This window comes from Gymnoscopelus braueri (assembly GCF_963280865.1).
Source record: "Gymnoscopelus braueri genome assembly, chromosome: 12".
In the NCBI taxonomy this organism is placed as follows: Eukaryota; Metazoa; Chordata; class Actinopteri; order Myctophiformes; family Myctophidae; genus Gymnoscopelus; species Gymnoscopelus braueri.
In genome coordinates this window covers 15031533-15053533 of record NC_137614.1, presented here as the reverse complement: position 1 = coordinate 15053533, position 22001 = coordinate 15031533, and the positions used below count along the sequence as shown (strand labels likewise).

The 22001-nt window shown below is 40.9% G+C and overlaps 1 protein-coding gene across 4 annotated transcripts in view; it reads right to left on the bottom strand.

Annotated features, from left to right (window-relative positions):
• cpne5a (copine Va) overlaps window positions 1–22001 on the bottom strand; it is a gene marked incomplete at its 5' end in the record, with an annotated part of 91920 nt that overhangs the window by 51705 nt on the left and 18214 nt on the right. Inside the window, 5 exons of one of the 4 annotated variants that reach the window (XM_080444602.1) lie at window positions 6568–6644; window positions 8403–8463; window positions 9946–10049; window positions 16831–16877; window positions 17799–17839. In XM_080444602.1, the coding sequence (XP_080300728.1) occupies window positions 6568–6644; window positions 8403–8463; window positions 9946–10049; window positions 16831–16877; window positions 17799–17839 (330 nt within the window). The remainder of the gene's footprint in view (window positions 1–6567; window positions 6645–8402; window positions 8464–9945; window positions 10050–16830; window positions 16878–17798; window positions 17840–22001) is intronic. The other 3 variants (XM_080444599.1, XM_080444601.1, XM_080444600.1) reach the window with 3 other exon arrangements.

The following is a 22001-nucleotide window of genomic DNA, read 5'->3' as shown; positions in this document are numbered from 1 at the left end:
TATTATTAGTTGATATTCTCACACACACACACACACACACACACACACACACACACACACACACACACACACACACACACACACACACACACACACACACACACACACACACACACACACACACACACACACAGCGACCTGTAAGTACTTAAAAGTAGCTTCAATCTAAGAACTCTATGGACTGTGAAGATGGGTTGTGTCGACTAATGGCTGTAATCCAAACCACACTGCTTCTGGACCCACATGTTTGCCTTTCGTGGTCAAGGATGAAGGCTCACCACAATTCTCTTTGCCTCTTAACCACTTGAACCCCAACATCCATATTCTACAAGCTCACAACACAATGCAACGAGTTGTGAGCTTGTTGATCAGCTATTTCTGGCAAGGAGATTTAGTGTAGAGGGAAAAAGCCAAGTTAAACTCAGGTCCAATTTACTAAGTCTACAGGGGTTTAAGTGGTTAACCACTAGAAGCCTATCGTCCCTATTCTGGCATGGATCATCATAGCCAAACATGAAGACAAGAAATAGCCAATCCACAAGTTTACGACACATTGTGAGCTTGTAGATCGGCTATTTTCAGCGAAGAGATTTGTTGTAGAGGTGAAATAGGAGGGGGCCAAGTATAGACCCCTGGGGGACCCTGGTTAACAAAGTACGTAGGGTTTAAGTGGTTTACATCGTTCTTTAAAAATGTTGATATGTGTAACAAAACAACCTCCAAATGCCATGTGCGCTACAGAACAAAAAAGCCAATGCAACATAACAAATGCCTGCTTCATAGCCTAAGGTGATGACAAAAAGTTGAATTATGGAATTACATTCCATAAAAATCGTTAACCTCCTACTGTACGGCAAGTGAGTCAGCCTCTTCAAAAACCTGGAAGCCCTCAAACCATACAGTACAGAAAAAACACCTGAATCGTGTGGTTTGCCAAATGTTCATTGTATTACCTACAGGCAGGATGTACTGCAAATGCATCTTTGTCAAACTATGTGAAACAATTCTCAGAATATTTAATTCAGCTTGAAGTTTTTTTTTTTTTTACATATTCAGTGGATCCCTTTTCTTGGCTATCATATCGAAAACAAACCCACTGCACCCATTTTGTTTTGCCTGCTGGAAGAACACAGCAGAAGGGCTCAATAACAATAATTAGTTTGACGTGTTATATAATATTGCATGCATATGCTCCTGTGCCTTGTAGAATTTCCCATACCAACATAAAAGGTTACTACTCTCACTGACTGTAATTAACTCTATTATCATGTTACCTATAATCGTATTATGCTTCTCTCTCCCACAGGCAATACTCATGAGTAACAATTAGCATCTTTTCAATAAAAGATGACATTCATCTCTGTTGCGTGATCTGCTGACCTATTCTTTGCCCAAGAAAAAGTGCAATCTCTGGTAATTTAAATGGAACCGAGTGCCTCAAAACCTCTGCCCCATGAGTATGGAGCCCACCTTCAGAGCGGTTGGGGAAATTATTGAACCCAGCTCATTTAGCTGGTCTTGTTTCTGCTTACCTGCAGGAAAAAGAATAGGAGACTGCAAGACAGTGGAGACAGACAGTGAAAATAAGAGGAAGAACAAGGGGGACAGGGAGAGAAAGAATGAGAGAGGGAAAGAGAGACAAAATACTGTAAGGGAGAGAGGGAGTTGATGTAGAAAAAACATAATTTGAGAAAAGAAAGAAAGAAAGAAAGAAAGAAAGAAAGAAAGAAAGAAAGAAAGGTAAAGAGAGGAGAATACACAAGAGGTAGAGTGCAGTAAGTGGGGAAAGGGGGACTGATGCGTTTCATAAGCAGGTCATTGGATGCAAGTGTGCCTTGGGAGGGTTCATTTAAGCATGGCTAACAGATTTCCTTGGTCCCTGGAGTGGCCACTCCTCATAGCCCCACTGCCCAAAGCCACTCTAATGTCAGGTTCCGTGAAGCATGTAGCCATTAAACAACCACTGAACAATCCTATATCACAGGAAAGAGATGAAATCTCAGTTATCTATTGACTGTAAGAGCCATTTTGAGAGAAACAGAAGATTCTCAATTCTCTGAAAACAAAAGCTTCACATTTTTGAAAATAGCAGCTCTACAACATACTGCACTGCCATGTGTTGTGAGCTTGTAGATCGGCTAATTTTGGTGCACGACATCCACGCACAACTAAGTATACCTCAATCTTTAGCCTCCTGTCTGCCTACTGCTGATGTGGACTGTCTACAGCAGTGTATATCAACCCTGGCAAACGTCCCAATTTTGGGCCGGGGCTACTGCTGAGGTGTGCCGCGCCGTTTGAAGGAGGTTTGAAAAATAATCATTTTTTTTTACTACAATAATAATAATGAGGCACGCAAACAGCCCCGAGGTGAAAAGGGTGACAACATGCTGTTTTTTTTCGGGTCAGGTGTCACACTATTGCCCTATTTGGATTCAAAACGGCTAGTGGAAGCTGAAAAGCTACAAGTTTGCATGTCTGAATAATGCAAAAACAGAAATATTTGTTTGCATTTGCTTTTTTTCTCCCCCATAATATTTTCATTTTAAAAAAGTGCGTATCGTATCGAAATCGTATCGAAGTTGTGTGCCCAATATCGTATCGTATCGTTTCGTGAAATGTGAAAATCGGCACACCATAGTGTGTATAGATATACCGTATATATATATATAATTATATATACCGTATATCTAGGTGTGCCCTGGGATTTTTTGGCTATGCCAGGTGTGCCTTGGCACAAAAAAGGTTGATAGACACTGGTCTACAGCATATTGTGAACAGTGTCTCTTCATCCTCTTTTTCAGTACTGTAGGGCACCCTATAATCCACTGCCACTACAGGGTATGCACTGTGCACTGTTGCTGAACTTTGAATGTAAAATGTCAAGGTTGAAATTGTCCTTTATAGTTACATCTTGTGTACAGGTACATAGCATTTTCCAAGTGTTGCTTTGGCTAGCTTGATCATGTGTCTAATTGTCTGGGGGGGAAAGCTCTTTAGCAGCCTGCTGCCAGTGACTTTGTGGCCAGGTGTGTTCTCTGCTTGGCCTCCTGTAGTCTAAAGATCAGCTCTTGCTGTCTTGTTGACGTTGAGAGCCAGGTTGTTCTCTTGGCAGCATCGTGTTCTCCACCTCTCTCCTGTAGGCTTTCCCATCGCTGTCCATGTCCATGAATGGAGACTACCTAGGCCAGTGGTTCCCAAACTTTTTAGCTCGAGACCCAAAAGAGAAATGTGATGTTTCCCCAGGACCCAAGCTAGTGAAAATAGCAGATCTACAAGCTCAGCTTGTAGATCGGCTATTTTCACTACTTCTTAAACATTTGTTTTCTAATTTATGGAATTTCTTTGATTTTATTTTTATTTATTCATGAAATTATTTTTGAAAAATCATTTTTTAATTCATGAAAGATTTAGCATTTTTGGGGATTTTTTGGGAAAATGTTTTGAAATAATAATAATAAAAATCAAAATGTAGGAAACAAAAAATAAAGGGATGTTACTCGTGACCCACAAATGGGTCCTGGGACGTCATTCTGACTCAGCCATAAACAAACCACGGCCACGTCACTATGACAACATAAACAAACCACCGCCACGTCACTATGCCAACATAACCATAAACATCAGGAATCTCGATATATGGGCATAAAAGGGACAAGGACTGACAAATACAGAGATCTCCTTATATGGGCATAAAAGGGACACAGGTAGGTAGACAGAAACAGACAACAGGTAGGCATATCAGCATGCCCATATATGGGCATAAACTGATGACATCATGGATCAGGTAGGTAGACAGAAACAGATATCTCCATATATGGGCACAAAAGAGACACAGACAGACGGGTACAACGGGTACTCTGACAAAGCCACCGACAGGTGAGAGGGCCGTGTAGCATCCCGAACCTCAGGTTATTGCAAATTGCTTTCAGCTCTTACCACTGCTGTTGCTACTACTTGTACTATTGTTATTGCTGTGATAATTACTGTTGTTGCTGCTATTGCTTGTCTCTCCTTCTGTCTCCCCCGTCTCTCTGTCTCTCTCCTCTCTCTCTCCCCCCCCTCCCCCGACACGGTCAAAGCAGATGGCAGCCCACCCTAGAGCCTGGGTCTGCCTGACGTTTCTTCCAGTTTTTCGCTGCCACTGTCACAAAAATGCTTGCTCAGGGTGGGACAATGTTGGGTCTCTGCTGTCTGCTCTATATGTTAGGTGTCTTGAAACAACGATTTGGCACCATAAAATTTAACTGAATTGATCACGCCTATCACTGTTGTGTCAGCGAACTTGGCAACTAATTAGTTGGAGCTGTGAGTGCGCGGCTAGGCAGTCGTAGGTGTACAGGGACTAGAGAAGGGGGCTCAGAACACATCCCTGTACGGCTCCTGGGGTCAGGGGGGCAGAGTTTTTAGATCCACCTGTTGTCGTTCTGACAGAAAGTCCAGGATCCAGCTGCACAGGCTGGGGTTGAGCCCTTGGTTCCTGAGCTTGGTGTCAAGTCTAATTATGGTGTTGAACGTGAACAGCATTCTCAAAGAGGAGTTGATTTTCTCCAAGTGGGAGAGGGCGGTGTGTAGTGTTGTTGCTATGGCATCGTCTATGGATCTTTAAATCCATAGACGATGCCTTTAAATGGTAGGTGAATTGGTGGTTGAATATTTGTATTTATATTTAATTGGTAGGTGAATTGGTGGTCAAGTGTGACTGGCAACATGCTCTTGATCAGCCCTTCGATTCATTTCTCAAAGCCTTTGCTCACAATGGGTGTGAGTGCTACAGGCCGCCAGTCATTTATAGACCAGTTATTTAACTTGTTTTGGCACTGGAATAATTGTAGCCAATTAAAGCACGATGGGACTCACGAAAGGATTGATTGAACATTTGAGTTCAACTGTGTTGAAAATGCTCTCTACACCGACCCTGGAATACCATTTGGCTCAGCATCACTTATTTATGTTTATGTTTATTCAGCTTTCAGCATGATCACAGATGTTTAAAAAGACAGGTGCCATTAAAAACACTGAATTATTTAGCTGATTACAATATAAAACTTCAAATCTGAAAAATGCAATTGCCCATCTAAAAATCTAATAACCTAAAACGCAAATCTAAAATCCACTATCATTTAAGAGTCTGCACATTATGCAATTCAGATTCAGCAATGGCTGGGATATTATGCATCTGTGGGTGACCATTTGTGCTAGCTCTTTCCACTGCCCTGCTGATGACATGTTAAGTTAAGCCTTAACATGTCTGTTAAGTTAAGCCTCAGTTACAGTATGCTTCAGCGTCAAAGTCGTTCAACAAAAGTAATTTTCAACTGAAAACTTTTTCAGTTTCAACTGAATCCTCCCAGTACGTTCACAGTTGAAAATAAATTGTTTTTGTCGAACGACACATCACACAACACTTGCTCCTTGCTGCTGAAGTGACACACGCCTCAATTCCACAGGAGCGTACAGTATTTCCCCAGTTATATAAACTGGCACAATCATAACGTTACATATGCGCATATAAATGTAAAAACACACAGAGACACACTGACGACACGTGTACACACCTACAGTATGCACACCCACACTGTGGAATAATAGCACACAAAGGTACATAAACGCACACACGCACACGCACACACACACACACGGTCTCATGTTGAAGTTGTATGATACTGCGGTGTGTTCTCTTGCTGCCTTCCATTCATGCACCATGGCAGATTGCTTCCTTAATGACAGTAATTGCATCGAGGAAGCCCCTGGTCGTGTTCAATTACCCATTCCCATCTGAGCATGCCAGCCTAATCTAACCACGTAATGCACTCTACAGATGGCTATAGATGGCAGACATATATCATCATCCCAGCATAGGAACAAGCAGAAGGGGATATGGTGTGTAATGTTTGATTAAACCACGACTAAAATGCTGCGGGAGAGTTGTCAAAGTTATCATTATCTGCAGAGTGCATTGGAGGAACTCAAGCATTTGACAAGTCCAAGTACAATTACTTGTCTGCTTGATAAGAGTTCAAATCAGCCCGCCAAAAAAAACCTTCTTAGATTGAATGAGTAAAGAGGCATTCATTTGCAAACTGATTAGACCAGTTGTTCCCAAACAGTGTGCCGAGGCACAGTGGTGTGCCGTGAGACAAGTCCAGGTTTGCCGTGGGATTTGGTGACTACATTAATTTACTGTAATATACAACAATTCAAAAAGTGTACTAAATCAGTACTGGGCACACTCATTTCCCAATGCAGAGGCAAATTCTATAGCCTACCCTAAAAAGAAAATATTAGGTATAATATATTTTAACCACTTTCAACCTAGCGTCCCTATTTTGGGGGCGAAAATGTAAAGAGAAAATCTTTTTCACAAGTTCTCAAAAATAGTAGACAAATCAAATAAGCAATTCTGCATCGGCAACGTGTTGTGAGCCTGTAGAACAGCTATTTTTTCTATGAATACAGGTGTGTCTTGAGATTTTGACTTTTGACCATTGGTGTGCCTAATTGGGCACACAACATTTGAAAATCACTGGATTATACAAAAGAGGCCAAATGAGAAAACATAGTCACCCCAAAGGCTTTTCCAGACGGCTGGCAGGTGAGCCCACAATTTCTCCCAATGTACAAAACACCTGACCCAGGAAGTCCTGCCATGGAGGAGAGAAATGTGAAGAGAAGAAAAGAAGAGGGGGGTAGGATGGGATGTTGGAGGTTGGGGGGGGGGGTCATAGGGCAGAGAAACAAGGATAGGTGGTGAGTATCTAAGCACTGGTAGCCTAATTTATACTTTGGTGAAAAAGAATAGTCACTCGACAGAACATGACATACATATTTTGTCAACACACATTGTCAGTTGAGAATATGTCTTTTGTTGTGCTACATGTCGCACTACCCTTTTCCGCCAAAGCATAGATCAGACTTTATAAGCATTGTACATTGATAAATTAGGAGTCCTGAAGCAGACACGTACGTTGAAGTCGGGTGGCTTCCAGGGTGGAGGAGGAGAAGGAGGAAGAGAGACACCAGGCAGCAGCATTGACATAACAGAGCATAACATGGAACATAAGACACAAGACACAAATACGAAATACCAGACTGTCGTCAAACAAGTGCAAGGGAAAACAGCAAAGAAGGGATAGTGTGGAAGAGAAGAAATGCAAAATGGGAACAACGTAGGGAAAGTAGAGGAAATTGGAGAGAGACATGAAGAAGAGAGAGATAAAAACAGGAAGGAGAGAGAGAAAGCGAGAGAATAGGAAAGAAGTGTAGAGAGAAAGACATACTGTACATAGGTATCAGTTTGTTTTCAGCAAGAGGAAAGTTTGATTGAAATGCCAATGAGAATATGCAGTAGAGCTCGACCTACAGTATATATCGGTTTGGCCTAGATTATCAGCCGATATTGGCCTATAAAAGGCTTATCACAGATACTGTGTACTGTATACGAGTACCGTATCACATATCACATATCTGTCACATGCACCGATATGAAAACCTTACAGGAAAAGATGCTTGGGGTAATTTAGAGGTAATTATATATTTTTTATTATTATTTTACTCCCTATTGTTATCAGACCCCCAAATCCAGCATACTACACTGTAGCTCGGGCTCTAATAAGCAACGATAAAAGCCTCACTCACAGTGATAAATGGGCACGATGACGAATACTCTGGCAGTATGCAACCCAAAGGCTGCAAATACTGTATATTCTTGCCGTGTGTGTGTTGAGTAATGGCTTGTTTATCAAAGCTTTTTACTGTGAGAGATGATGCTAACTTACATTTATCTTTTCAGTTGCTTTGCTAAGGATACATTTCTCTACCTTCTAATGAATGTATTGTCCCTTCATGTCAGAACGTTGATACAAATACATATCTTCTTGATTGATTACTCACTGCCTTGACAATTAGTTATACAGTGCACGCTCAAATGGTAAACTGAAGAATACTTAACTCTTTCTGAAAAGCTTTGATAATAACATGGAAGGCCTTGCTTTTTTCACAAGACACAAATCAAACTTATGTTATCCTAGGCCTACAGGAATGCAGCACTTCATCATACAAATACAAATGTGTGGAAGTAGAGAAGTGGAAATGACATTTTAGGAGATAAGCCATAATTCACTCTTCATTTCTTAATATAATACAGAAGGCAATGCTTCTTTTTGTATTGAAAAAGAAAGCAAACACTGTACAAACAGATGGAAGATGGAGAGATGCAAATGACATTTTGGAAGACACGGCATAATTCACTCTTTATTACCAAATCTACTTCAGCATTTTGATGTCACAAACCTTTGAATTGCATAAGACCAAAACATGGATGCCATGCACAGTCGACAAGGAATTAAGTGACAAAAATGCAAAGGGCAAAATACAAAGTTATTCTCATAACACATGACCACAAGATAATGTTTTTCACTTACATGCTTCGCCAGATCTGGACTTTTAGAGTCAATATCGTACCTGAAATCACAAGACGGCACAAATCACAGAGGCAAGCCGAAGCAAACATTTTAAGCCCCAGCAAGAGTCAGGATGTCGCTCTAACACTTTAATTACTAACTCTGATAAAAGAACTGTCGCTGACACAGGACCCCGTGGTGCAGACATTTTGTCCCTGTCAGTCACAAGCATTGTGTCAGCCAGGAGACAAATGGATGTCTGCATTTAATTAAGGGAAGGATTTTATGAATATCATTCCATCACAGTGCTTGCGGATCACACTGAAACAACAGTGTCATGCAGTAAAGAGATGAGAGCATCTGCCATTGAAAGTTAATGTAAAAGTAATTAAAGCTCAGTGTATCCTTATTCTCACCCCAATGATAAAAGGGAGATGTAAATGAGTAACACTAATTGTTTAGGGGATATACAGCACATCCTCTCCCGCTGACACACACTTATATCATGATAGGGTATCAAATTAATTAATTAAGATCCTCTGAGACCTTGCACAACCACAGGGGACTCTATATTCAGTCTAGAAACTGAAATTAAAAAAAATTCAGGCAAAAAAGACATTACGACATTGGTATCGGTAATTATGCAACCGATGTGTCCCCATTTGAACCACTATCAACCTGGTGTCCCTATTTTCGGCATGTCATTATAGGCGAAAGTTTACATGTTTTCAAAACTCTTCAAAAATATTTAAAAAATATTTGATCTACAAGCTGCGTTGTGACGTGTTGTGAGCTTGTAGATCGGATGTTTTTGAACGTTTTTGAACAGGGCTTAAGTGGTTATATAAAATTACCTCACAAAATATCAGTCAAAACATCAGTAATCGGTGGACTAGGACTCTCCAAAATTGGGGTCAGAATCTGACACAAATATCTGGCATCAGTACTTTTCTTGTGCATGTTGAGTGGAGAGTTAAAGAATAAATCCTGTCTCCAATCTCAGACACACCTTTCATGCCACCCCCTCTCGCTGATCTGACCTTTTTAAACGAAGATAGGCAGCTTTGTGCAAGGCAGGACGAGTGCTTGCGCAACTCTTATGGGATTTGGTTTTAGATTATTTGCTTTGCTTAGCGGCAGGGAGAATGAGTATAAAACTTGATATGAAATATTTATCATCCTTATACGGATGCTCCCCTCCTGAGTCCCAACACATGACAATCGAGATCACCGCGCCAATGAATAATTCCTCAGGAGAGAGCTGAGTCGGTGGGAAGATGGCAGAGGAGTGAATCAGGGAAGAGTAAGGGAAAGAGAAGGGGACACAGAGAGAGAGAGAGAGAGAGAGAGAGAGAGAGAGAGAGAGAGAGAGAGAGAGAGAGAGAGAGAGAGAGAGAGAGAGAGAGAGGAAGAAGAAGAAGAAGAAGAAGGAGAAGAGAAAGAGTAGGTATGATTTAGTTTTTTGCTGAATCCGTAGCAGGGGGTGCATCTGAAACTCACACATGTGCATCCTCAGAGGACCAGATCAAGCAGAATAACTCACACGTCAAAACGTAGATTCTGCTTCTCCTCAAAGAAGTAGTCCAGGATGTACTTCCTGATAAAGTCCGGGTTTAGCGTGTTGTCTATCACCTCTGTTCTCCCAAACTAGATCAGGACCAAGAGAGAGAGAGAGGGGGGGGACATGCAAATGAGATGCACAAATGTAAGGAGAGAGCTGTTAAGCCTGATTTATATTTAGTTGCGTGTGGGTGTTGCACACTAAAAATAGCCATTCTCCAACCAACCAATGACAACCAATAGCAATACGTTGATGCTTTCCAAAGTGCTGAGCATTTCTTTATAAGAAAGCTTTCTCAAACATTGCCCTACAAGGGCAAATAAGTTCAATACAAACTTTAATGTAATATTCTTCTGATTGTAACAAAACAGTGTAACTGTAGGCTATTCTGTAATTCTTGCCTTTCCAAAAGTACTGTAGTTGAGTACAATACTCAAAAATCAACTTAAGTGAAATTACAGTACTGATTTTAGAATGTACATTAAGAAAGCTGTACAGCGACAATTACAGTAACAAGAATACCTGTAATTGGTTACTGTACGTTCCACTGCGTAGCATGCATTCAATCAGATGTGTTTTTTCAATCATGTTACAACTTCACTCTCCATTCAGTAGAGTTTCAAATATTTGATTAACAGAAGTCAATAATTACACCTGGTACCTTCTTCTTCCCACACCTCTCTGTATTGCGCTGGTGATGGGTAACCCGGAGGAAACAATGTTATTGACTCCAATTATACCGAGTTAATTAATGTGGCCACTTTAGATGAGAGTAGGAGGCAGAGTCACCAACAGAGACAAATGAGTGACTTATGTCTCATCATACCAGAAACACTTTTGTCTATATGCAGGGGCAGGGACACAACTCCGGTGAGGCGGTACTGTACAGTAGTGAAGATGTCAGTAGTGGGAAAAGTACTACATTTTTTAATTAAGTAAAAGTAGCAATACCACAATGTAGAAATACGCTGTTACACGTAAAAGTCCTATATTCAACATTTTACTTGAGTAAAAGTACAAAAGTTTTGGCATCAAAATAGCATGTAGATCTGCTATTTTCAAATAGATAAAGTATAAAATAGGTCTTACATTTTGTCCAACGTTTTTCTCACCTTTTTTATGATGTTATGATATCCTAGGACGAGTGGTACAGTAGCACATTTTCTACGTGATTTTCTTGAATGCGCTCCACCGGAAGTCTCGGGACAGCGATACTTCCTTGGAGCGCATTCAAGAATATCACGTTGCATAGTGTTCTCTCACTATGAACATCAGATCTCAGAAAAAAAAATCTGCTGTTAAAATACGCGATTTAGAGCAAGTCCCATAGGTGCGTTTTTTAGCAGCGGTGGACCCGGGATGGAGTTATGAATTATTTCTACAGTACCACTCATCCTAGGATATCATAACATCAGGTGAGAAAAACGTTGTGCGAAATTCTCCTTTAATTGTCTAATGTTTTGTTTTGTATTAATAGAAATCTACGTCTATGTCGAAGTCTAAGTAAATTGAAACTAAAGTTTTCAAATTATAGTATTGGGGTAAAAAGTACTAAAAACGTTTTGGAAAAAATTACATATCAAGTAAAGTAAAAGTAGCTCAATGTACTTAGTTTCTTTCCACCACTGTACAATGTTTCTGTACAATGATTGATTGATTGATTGATTGATTGATTGTTTGATTGATTGATTGATTGATTGATTGATTGATTGGTTGATTGGTTGATTGATTGAATACTTTATTAAAAAGATTATTAATAGTAGTACAGTAAAAGGTTATGCTAAAAGGATAACATAAAACGCCCCAGGGGCTTGTTTCCATTGTGGTCCATCGTACTTAATTCATACTTTGACCTCTCTATTGATAATAAACATTATGTAAAAATACTGTACATGATCAAAAGGATAAAATGCAAAAAAGCCAGCAGCTTATTTCCATAAATGCGATACAATACATGTCATATTGGGATAAAGCTCAGTGAAGAAGGGGGTGGGGGCAGGATGTTTTTTGTATAGAAGACTAGTGATAAAACCCTTGACAGAGACAGCAAGTGAAAATGAAAGCAGAGCCCCCCATCCCCCCAACACACACGCACGCACGCACGCACGCACACACACACACACACACACACACGCACATGCACACGCACACGCACACACACACACACACACACACACACACACACACACACACACACACACACACATACCCAAAATGAATAATTCATAGTCAGAACACTGCATAAATAAAAGATCCCCCAGCAGAAGATTTTACCATAAACTGATAGTGAATTAATAATATCGGAGTTGGGCCTTAACGAGCAGGGGAAAACGTCGGAATAGAGTGGCATCAAATCACAGCACGATTCGCACATGTGTGATTATATCTAGCGTAGCGGTGATCGAAACTCACTATAGCCCTAGCAATACCTCCCTTTGAGCAGATGGAGATAGGTAAATGAATAGTCCCTCAACTGAAAGAGAATGTGAATAACCTACAGTATGATGGCATGCTCCCCATCAAACATGAAAGTGTGTCTGAGCCAATAAAAGTGCCCCCCCCCTTGCTTGCTCTCTCTCTCTCTCTCAGAAAGTGATCTCTGTTCCGACTGATGTAGAAGTGTTCAGATCTCTTCAGGGTCACGGACAAAAGTGGTGGCAGGGGGCCAGTAGCAGTTACTTTAGTCTCAGCCAGGTCTCAGAAAAAGACGAGGAATCAACACAGCAGCAAAGAACTGCTACACTGTTTGAAATAACATACCTCCCTGCCCACGTGTCATTCTGACCTTCTCTGTGTGCACAGCAGGGCAGTAAGGCCAGCACAGCAAAGCACTAGTATTAGCTGTCAACCTCAGAGAATAACAAGACTAGGTCAAACCCAATATACAGTATGGCTGGACCTTGTGGGTGCAATGTGTAAAACTGTGGGCAAGTCATTGTCAGTGGATATACTATAAACTTTGGTGTCACAGTAAGGGAAAAAACCTTAAACTGAACCTTAAACTTATGGGGGAGGAAGGGGAAACATGGTTACCAATTTATACGAAACAAACCTATGATTTGTCAGTTATACTGACTACAGCATTCCCACATATGCCAACCTACAGCTGGAATCTAATGTTAAGATTATGATCAGTGAGGTAAAATGCTGCACTCAAGTCCAACAAAACATGCATGGAACCATCACGGTGTCATTAGAATTCACCTTATCCAGACGTCAGTCATACCAAAACTTGACTACTGTAACTCGCTACTCACTGGCCTCCCGGCATGTGCACTTCCAAATGTGCCTCTCCAAATGATCCAGAATGCTGCAGCACGCTTTGTCTTCAACCAGCCAAAATGTTCGCGTCTCCCCCCTTCTCCGCTCCCTCCATTGGCTCCCAGTTACTGCCCGCACAGAGTACAAAACACTGATGTTGGCCTACAAGGCAAACAAAGGTATGGCACCCCCATATCTTCAAAGCCTGATCCAACCCTACAACCCCTCCCTCTCACTCAGATCAGCTAACCTTCGCTAAAACATCTGGGACAACGCTCCACACGTCCCAGACTCTTCTCCCTACTGGCTCCCAAACAGTGGAATAAACTGAAGTAAACTCACTCGCAATCTTCCCCCCGTAGTCTGCAGACTCACCTCTTCAGACTCACCTCTTCAGACTCCACCTTAGCCTGTGGCACTTGCCGTAGCACTTGCAATAGCCTTAACGACCTTGTAGGCTTATGCAAAGGCTAAAATGTAACTTAGATAGCATGTTACTGTATGTAGACAGATGCCAGGTAATTTGTAGACCTGGCATCCTATAGTGTGTATAGTTTCAATGTACAGATTTTTTATATTATACTGCTTGGACTGATGATAGGCTCTTGGTTTACTTACCTATCCTAGATTACTATTTCTATGCATTTGATGTATTGCCTCGTGTTTTCCTTTCTTACAGTAAATCGCTCTGGATTGTAAATTGTAAATTATCGTTTGTGACTCTATAAGTACAGTCTTGGTAATGTGATACTGCTGAAATGCCAAATGAAACTTTAAAAATATATATTTTTCTTTCACGAAAAAAAGTTGTTATGAGACTAATTGATGGCAGTTCAGAAATTGGTCTGTAATTGTTACAAATGGTTGGGTCAAGACTGTTTTTTTGTTTAGTTTTTCTCCAGAAGAGGCTGTACATAACCAATCTTAAAATAATTAATATATCTTTAACTAGAATGAATCATAACCCAGAATGTCGGAGTACTGTTTTTGAATATAATTGTCAAGTACTGGGAATGAATATAGGCCCCTGAACTAAAGATTAAGATTAAAGTAATCTTGTGAGAAAAATGTGCCTGTCTTAGGTGTCACATAGCACAGCGGTCCTCAAACAGTGGTCCCTAAATGATTTTGGGGGGTCCCCAGATGATTTGCTTAATGTGCAACATTGTTTTCTTACTCAACAGTAAACAAACCAACATACAGTAGGCTATAAGTGTATACATGGTTTATGCACATTGATTACTTTTGACCATTAATGCATCAAAAGTAATCAACAAACTATACTATATTTGAAAAAAAATACAAATATTACCTAAGAAAGATGCAAACATTTAGAAAAAGATGCAATATTTAAAAGAAATAGGCAATATTTATCTGTGGAACCGAGTCAAACAAAATGTTATGCCGTAACTAGTACCTACAATTCCAATTCCATCTATCTCTATCTCTCTATCTCTCTATCTATATCTATATCTATTAGGGGTGGGACGATATGGGTGCCTCACGATACGATATGTATCACGATATTAGGCCCACGATAACAATATATATCACGATATCTGAAAATGCCGATATATTGCGATATCACGATATATTGCATGAAATTTCACCAACGATATATCACGATAGTCCTTGTATTCAATTCATAAACACATAAAATAGCACCAAACAGTTCAAAATCATCATTACACAAATACAGAGTAGGAAAAACAACGTATCACAAATTAAAATTAAATTTTTTTTTTTTTTTTTTTTTTTTTTAATATCGATATTTTTCGGGAGGATATCGATTATTTATCGCGGGAGAAAGTATCGCGATATATCGATATATCGATATATCGTCCCACCCCTAATATCTATATACCTACTGTATATCTACACACACACACACACACACACACACACACACACACACACGCACGCACGCACGCACGCACGCACGCACGCACGCACGCACGCACGCACGCACGCACGCACGCACACACACACACACACACACAGTATATCTGACAGAGGAGTGTGAACAACTAGCATTTGAGGGAAGAGTCTCTCCCACTGGAGAGTAATTGAATAACAGGCAGTTTGTGGCACAGTGAGAGGAGCTCTGACTGACCGTATCTCCTCCTGGGAGGACAAAACATACATTACATGAGAGAGGGGACCAGTGAGATGCTTAGCTTTATCAATTCAGAGCAGCTTGACTCAGCCTCTTACAAAGTCCATCTGCCCCATTCCCAATTCACAGCTGCATACTGGATCTCCTTTAGGGAGAAAGAGATGTCAAGGCTGCCTGACAGCTTGGAAGTCAGGTTATGCAATATTGTGGCAGGTACAGGAAGCATCTGAGCTATGTGCTCGTTCTATGCGATGTATGACCCTATGTGCCCCGCCACAGCTGTTTACACATGTGCCTGCACATTGTGTTAATGACAATTAAAATTAATTAAATTGAACTTATTTGAACACAAATTCCATATCAGTAATTATTGCCCATATAGATGCTAGTTATGTTATCCAGCTGTATGTTAATTAATTGCACATCATTTGCTAATTGATAGGTGTATGCTGTTTGCTTGTCCACAGATGCTAAGTATGCCATTTATATAGTATGTGATTTAAAGAGATGATAGATTTCCTGCCTTCCTGCTATTCTAGTTATTTAGCCAAGTTTATTGGCACTCTATTTAAATGACCACTTAACAAGCTATTGGTTGATTATTGGTTGCCTCACCACATACTGTTACAATGTCACACCAACTTCAATTGAAATAATTATAGCACTACTATTTAATTACACTGATTTGGTGCGTGAAAGTTCAAGCAAACCTTTCAGCTCACTGAAGTCTAATTTGTTTAATTTCTCAAATGTGTACAACTGCAGCAACAACAGCACATCAGCACCCAAGCAGCACCCATTCAAGCTCTCTGTGTTTAGTTTTCAGAAATAATGGCTGGCCCTACCTACATTTTACATTTCCTATTTAACAGTTATACCAGTTATATCCCTTTAACGTAATTGAGCAGTTTCATGGAAGTTGAAATTGTCTTGTCTCACTATGTCCTTTCATTTACGTCAATGCATAGCATGCCTACACTTAAACTATAAGTTCTGTTTTTGTACAGCACCCTGTTCATGTTTAAATGCCAAGCACTAAGAAACCACACACACAATTTGAAAAAGTAATAAGGGACACTTCATATGCGATTATGGATTATGAAGACTAGCAATGTTCCAAGAGCTAGGGAGTCTCTGTCCAACCCCTCCCCCAGCCAACCAGCCCCACCACCACTTCATCCTGTGATGCTCTCCTCATGTTAAAAATCAAGTGCTCTGTGAGAGCTCGCTGGCACTCGGCAGGATTCTAACACTGAGGCTGATCTTTATTGATATGTGTATCTGTCATCCTAATGACCAATCAGTCACAGCTTATTTGGCGGTGGAGAGCACATGAATATTCACACGGTCAATCAATAGAGAGTGATTGGCAGTCACAGCGTTTACCTTGAGAGAAAGGAGGGGGGTGACTAACTGGGACTGTTGCTATGGAAAGGAGAACGACAGGTTCATAGAGTTGTACTGATGGAGTGACTGCTGTGATTTCTCACCTCTCTCCACTGTTTGGACTCCACTCCCTGGGTGTACAGAACAACCACTAAGGAAAGAGAGAGATGAGAGAGAGAGATGAGAGATGAGAGATGAGAGAGGAGAGAGGAGAGAGGAGAGAGAGAGAGAGTCACATGTAGAGATAAAAAGAGGCATACATACAAAACATCAAGCAGACAACTTTATCTAATGTCATTTGATTTGGGGGGTTCTCCAGCCCCCATTCATCATCAATTCCAAACGACAGTGTGACGTCGCACCATATCAGATCTAGGTATGATCTCCACAGGAAAAGAACAGTGCTCTAACCAAGATCAACGGCTGCAGGAGCCACATCTATAATTGAGCAATCCCACATTGAACAGTGGGATCCTCCCAGGTGCTATTTGATTTTTGTTACTTCAAACGGTGCTGTGGTGAGCCTGGCCAATGTGGCCTGTCACATAGCCAGAGGTTCATCACGTCTTCTGTGGAATACAAAGTAGGGTGGGTGTGATATTTCTTTCCTCCACTGCTTATTTACACAAAAGGCTTGAACCACAGCCCTATTATGTCAAATGCCTCCTCCATTTTCTATCCCACTGGGAGCATCATAGCAAATGCCTTCACGGCCACCCGTGAGAGACTTAGGGATGCCTCCACCGTGTCTCACCAAAAGATGCCCATTTGTATTCAGAAACGGACGGTTTAATACCCTGCATGCAGTAAGGTGCCTTCTGTAGCACTCGCAGAGGAGCGGCTGTCACATTACTGTGCAAATGATATGGAGTTATTAGGGCAGCACTTTGAAATAGCAGACTACACTGAATCACAGTTAAGCTCAGCAAAAGTGAAAGTAAAGAAAGAGTCAGACAAAATAACAGAGAAGAGCTGTCATTCCATGGTTTTCTAAGAGAGGTGAGCACTTAAATTCAGCATAGACCACATTTAATTTGCATGGAAAACGTAAGGATAATGTCACAGCACTTACGTGGGTCCGATTTCGAGAATGTGTCTCGGTCCAAAAGATTCCTGTAAAACAGACAGAAACAAAAATACATCAAAAGTAGAATATCATCAAAAATGAGGATTGCATGTATGTAAGTGTATTTATGTTTTTTCACTGCACATTAATTATATCGTTCTTCATGTTTTATATCACTCAGCCTTTGTTGAGACAATGCATAACTTTCTCTGCAGTCTCTCTTAATGTTTCAAAAATTTATCTCACTCTGTAGTGCAAGGTAATTGAGTGTTAATTTACGATTTTGTTAGAAGCCTTCCTATAAACCGCGATGCCCTTTGAGCTTTTATTTTATATGTTTCATAGTATAGTAATCACACTAAATCTTTGGCTCAGTAAAAGGACACTAAAGATACAGATACCAGCCAAAATGTGAACATCACTTTGGGAAGCATGAGTATGAAGTTGTCTGTAGAGGTTCTAAAGTTGGCATTGTATTCTGTACAAAGTGGGAGTGAGTCAATTGACCCGGCTGGAAGTTGGATAGCACTGTAGAGTGGGTGGATCGGACCGGTCAGTCTGGTCATGAGGCTGCAGGTAGAGGAAATAGCTGGAGGCTCCACTTACTCACAGTAAAAGGCCATGAGACAGTCCGAGTACTGTAGGAGGCTCTGCCTCAACAATTACACTGTAAAACACTGAGTGTTATTTTGGGGATTGGCCGAATCCGCCATTCCTTCGCCGGATCAAACAACACAGCTTTCACCATTGGAATTGCATTACGGAACGTACACATTGTTACATTCTATGGGTTTTTTGCAAATGCAAAATATGGTGAAGTTTTGTAGTGCAGGCAATTGCAACAACCACTGATCTTGTGAACATTTTAAACGGGACCACCAAATATTCAAAACTTTCCACGATTCTGCCAATAATCATATGCCCTAAAGAGGGACATGATTTTCTCACAAGTTGTCATCTGCTATTTGGACATTTTATGACAAAAATAAGTAAAATAAAATAATGTGGGGGAAATGGGGAACTTAATCAATTGTTTTGGGATAGTTTGCAATAAAACAGGTACAAGGATTTGCAACATATATCAACAACGCAACAGCTGTTGGTTATCAACACCAGCGCATCAGCAAACAATTAAATATCTCAAGATTTGGATGAATTAAGTAAATGCAAGTACTATCAGGACTCTTATCAGGTAAACGAAAATGTTCTGGAACTCAACTGATGAACATGCATGAGGGTTATTAGTCCAGACATCGATAGGCATATGGACATTCTTTACATCCACAAAGTGTACATTTTTGCCGCACTTGGCTGATGTCCGCAAATGTAGTTGGCTATGTATATATATCTGCTCAAAATTAAACAGGGCGCCATCCATTTATAGGCCTACCCAATCACTGGACTTCACACACAAGTATGCAAGATGATCGACCCACAATCAACCTACTGCTCAGATTCAGAGCCCCAATTTATGTACAACCCTATGGGTCTCAAGATAAGGCACACAACACTACACTGGTGTTAGTATGATGCAAAAGTGAAAGATTTATTGTAGGGAACAACCTCAACATTCATGTGCATTTAGTGCAAGCAATTTAGTGAATGGTATTTACAGTGGTTTCAAACAGGTGCAGTTGTGAACAGGGCCGAGCAGGTGCCAAACCAAATAACTAAATAACAAAAAGACTTCGCTAACACTCTAACCCACGAATATATCTATTATCTACGAGTGAGAAAGCGATAAAACAAAATCTATACTAACTACCCAACTCCTACCTATAATCTAAACACAAAGACTGTCACCTACCCTCTTACCTGCTAAACAAACAACTATCTAACATGGAAATGAAAGATCAGTAATTATGTACTAACTTAACCTGGTCCTTCTCCAACTAAAGCGTTTAACTGTCAACCAACCAAACACTATACAATTGTGAATAGACAATTCACATTCAACACAATGTCACGAGATGGCAAACTATCTCTACACTAACACAAACTAACAAAGCCATATCAAATGGACAATCTGGCTATATTTTATACAGAGGGAGCACTGATTGGACAGGTCGATCATGGAAGATGGTAATCAAACAGGACCTCTGAGCAGACAAGCAGGCTGATACCCAAGACAGCTGCTCCAATCAAAACAATGGCTCCCGCACACTAAAATCTGCATACCACACACACAAAACAAACACAGAACAAGGCAGACCCCTATGGCAATATCCATAACAGTTATACTGTATGTGTACACTCTTCACAGTCAATTTTCATGACACAAACAATGCAATCACCTTGTCCATTTGGAAATTCCCATCTGCTACTGCAGACTAATTGTCCAAGTGCTCAAAAAGGGATAGGAAGCATTGAGCTTTTCACCATAAACAGCTACCCCTGTTTATGATCTTACAATAATTCACATTTTGAAAAACAGCACGCCTCATACAGTACGTTTACTATATGGCTATATGTATACGTACATACACAGATATATACAGTACATACATAGGCTACAGTACATACATGGAAGAGTTACAAATGTTCAAATGAACACTGCACATTTTACTGCGTAAAGGTCTTTACAGACGGGGAGCGGTGGACGCAGACGTTACCATTCGGATCAGCGGGGATCGTGCCACGATCATTGTTGTTTTGTCCTCCTGCGCGGTGCGGGGAAAAGCGCGTGTATGCACAAACGAGCACAAGCGCAAAAAGACCGCGCCCACTCGCCTCAGCGCCCCTCAACTTCTCCGCGCTTCCCAAATAATCGCCCGCCTCTCATTGAAAATGAATTAGGCGCGTCGGCCGCTTCCCGTCTGAAATGACCTTAAGGCCGCAAAGTACCACTGAATACTTTCACAAATGGCAGTCAGGATAATCAACATTGAGTTGTGGTGATCCTTTGTGGACCCTTATACGTCCCGAGTTGAACTAGCACTAAGGATTTTCTTGTGTACAGTGAAGAGTGAAGTGTATCGTGATGATTAACCATAATTTGTCGTGAGCTTTTAAGAACATTTACTGTATATATTGTGGAGTCTCGCTGCGGGACCGCCTGACAAGATAAGCACCGCACCGAGGGAAGACAGTGGGACAGAGGCATAGTGAAGCCCAGAGGACAGCGCCCCAGCCTAGGCCATGTGAGTCATAGAGCGGGTTATACCTTCTCATAGTTCTACTTGAATGTTGACAAGAAATAATAATCCCGCTAGTGTTTGAGTAGTGCGAGCCGTGAAAAATAATAAACAAAAAACACATGTGTGGCGAACGTATTTATAAGGATAAATACACCAAGGATTAGTCCGTGACGTCAACTGCTAAAATACCAAGGATGCGTCCGTGACGCCAATATCATATTAACAGACAACGTTACATTTCGAGGTTTCAAAGACCAGTGCACACACTGCTTTGGTTGTGTATTGTTGATCTGTTGTTATTAACTCAAGACAACGTCAGGAACACAGTCAAACTTTATTATTCACTCTAGAGTGACTTTTCTTCTGTGAATGACATTCTCTCTCCCAAAGCCCCATAGTCCACAGCGCCCCCATGAGGCACATATTTACCATTACTGTTAAATGAAATGGTCTCGAGTCTTGGCCAGTGTGAATGCTGGCCAGCCAAGCGTACTCGGGAACGGTTTGATTCAAACGGACCCAGTCTGAAGCATGGTCTATGACCCATAGAAGCGCAGTACCTTCCAATCTACATCTTCAATCAACCGCAACTGAGGGCACCTGCGCTGACCGGCTAGGTGGGGTGCAGGCTACAAACAGTCTCTCACTCCGCCTCAGTCTTCACTGGCTCTGCTCGGTGAACGGGTGCTCAGGCGGAAAGCGAAATTTCCACTATTTCCCCATTCATTCTAAATTACTGGTGAAACATGTGACTAAAGACAGTTCTCTTTATTTCATAGGCAACCTGTGGAACATGAACAAAATTGCGATGAACTGCCCCAGACTGGGAAGAACCTTTGTTAAAGTTATACTTACCTCATTGATTTTGCATTTCCCCTCCCCAACCTCTGTGCATTTCCTTGAATAAATATTCAATATATCCCATATTTGGGTTTGTACCAAACTGTTTGAGTCTTGGCTTTGATCAGTACACCACAATATATATATATATATATGTATTTGCCATCGTACCTCATGCTGACATGGAAACATTCACGTAGTTCTGGGGTCTAACATGCTTGCATACTGTGAT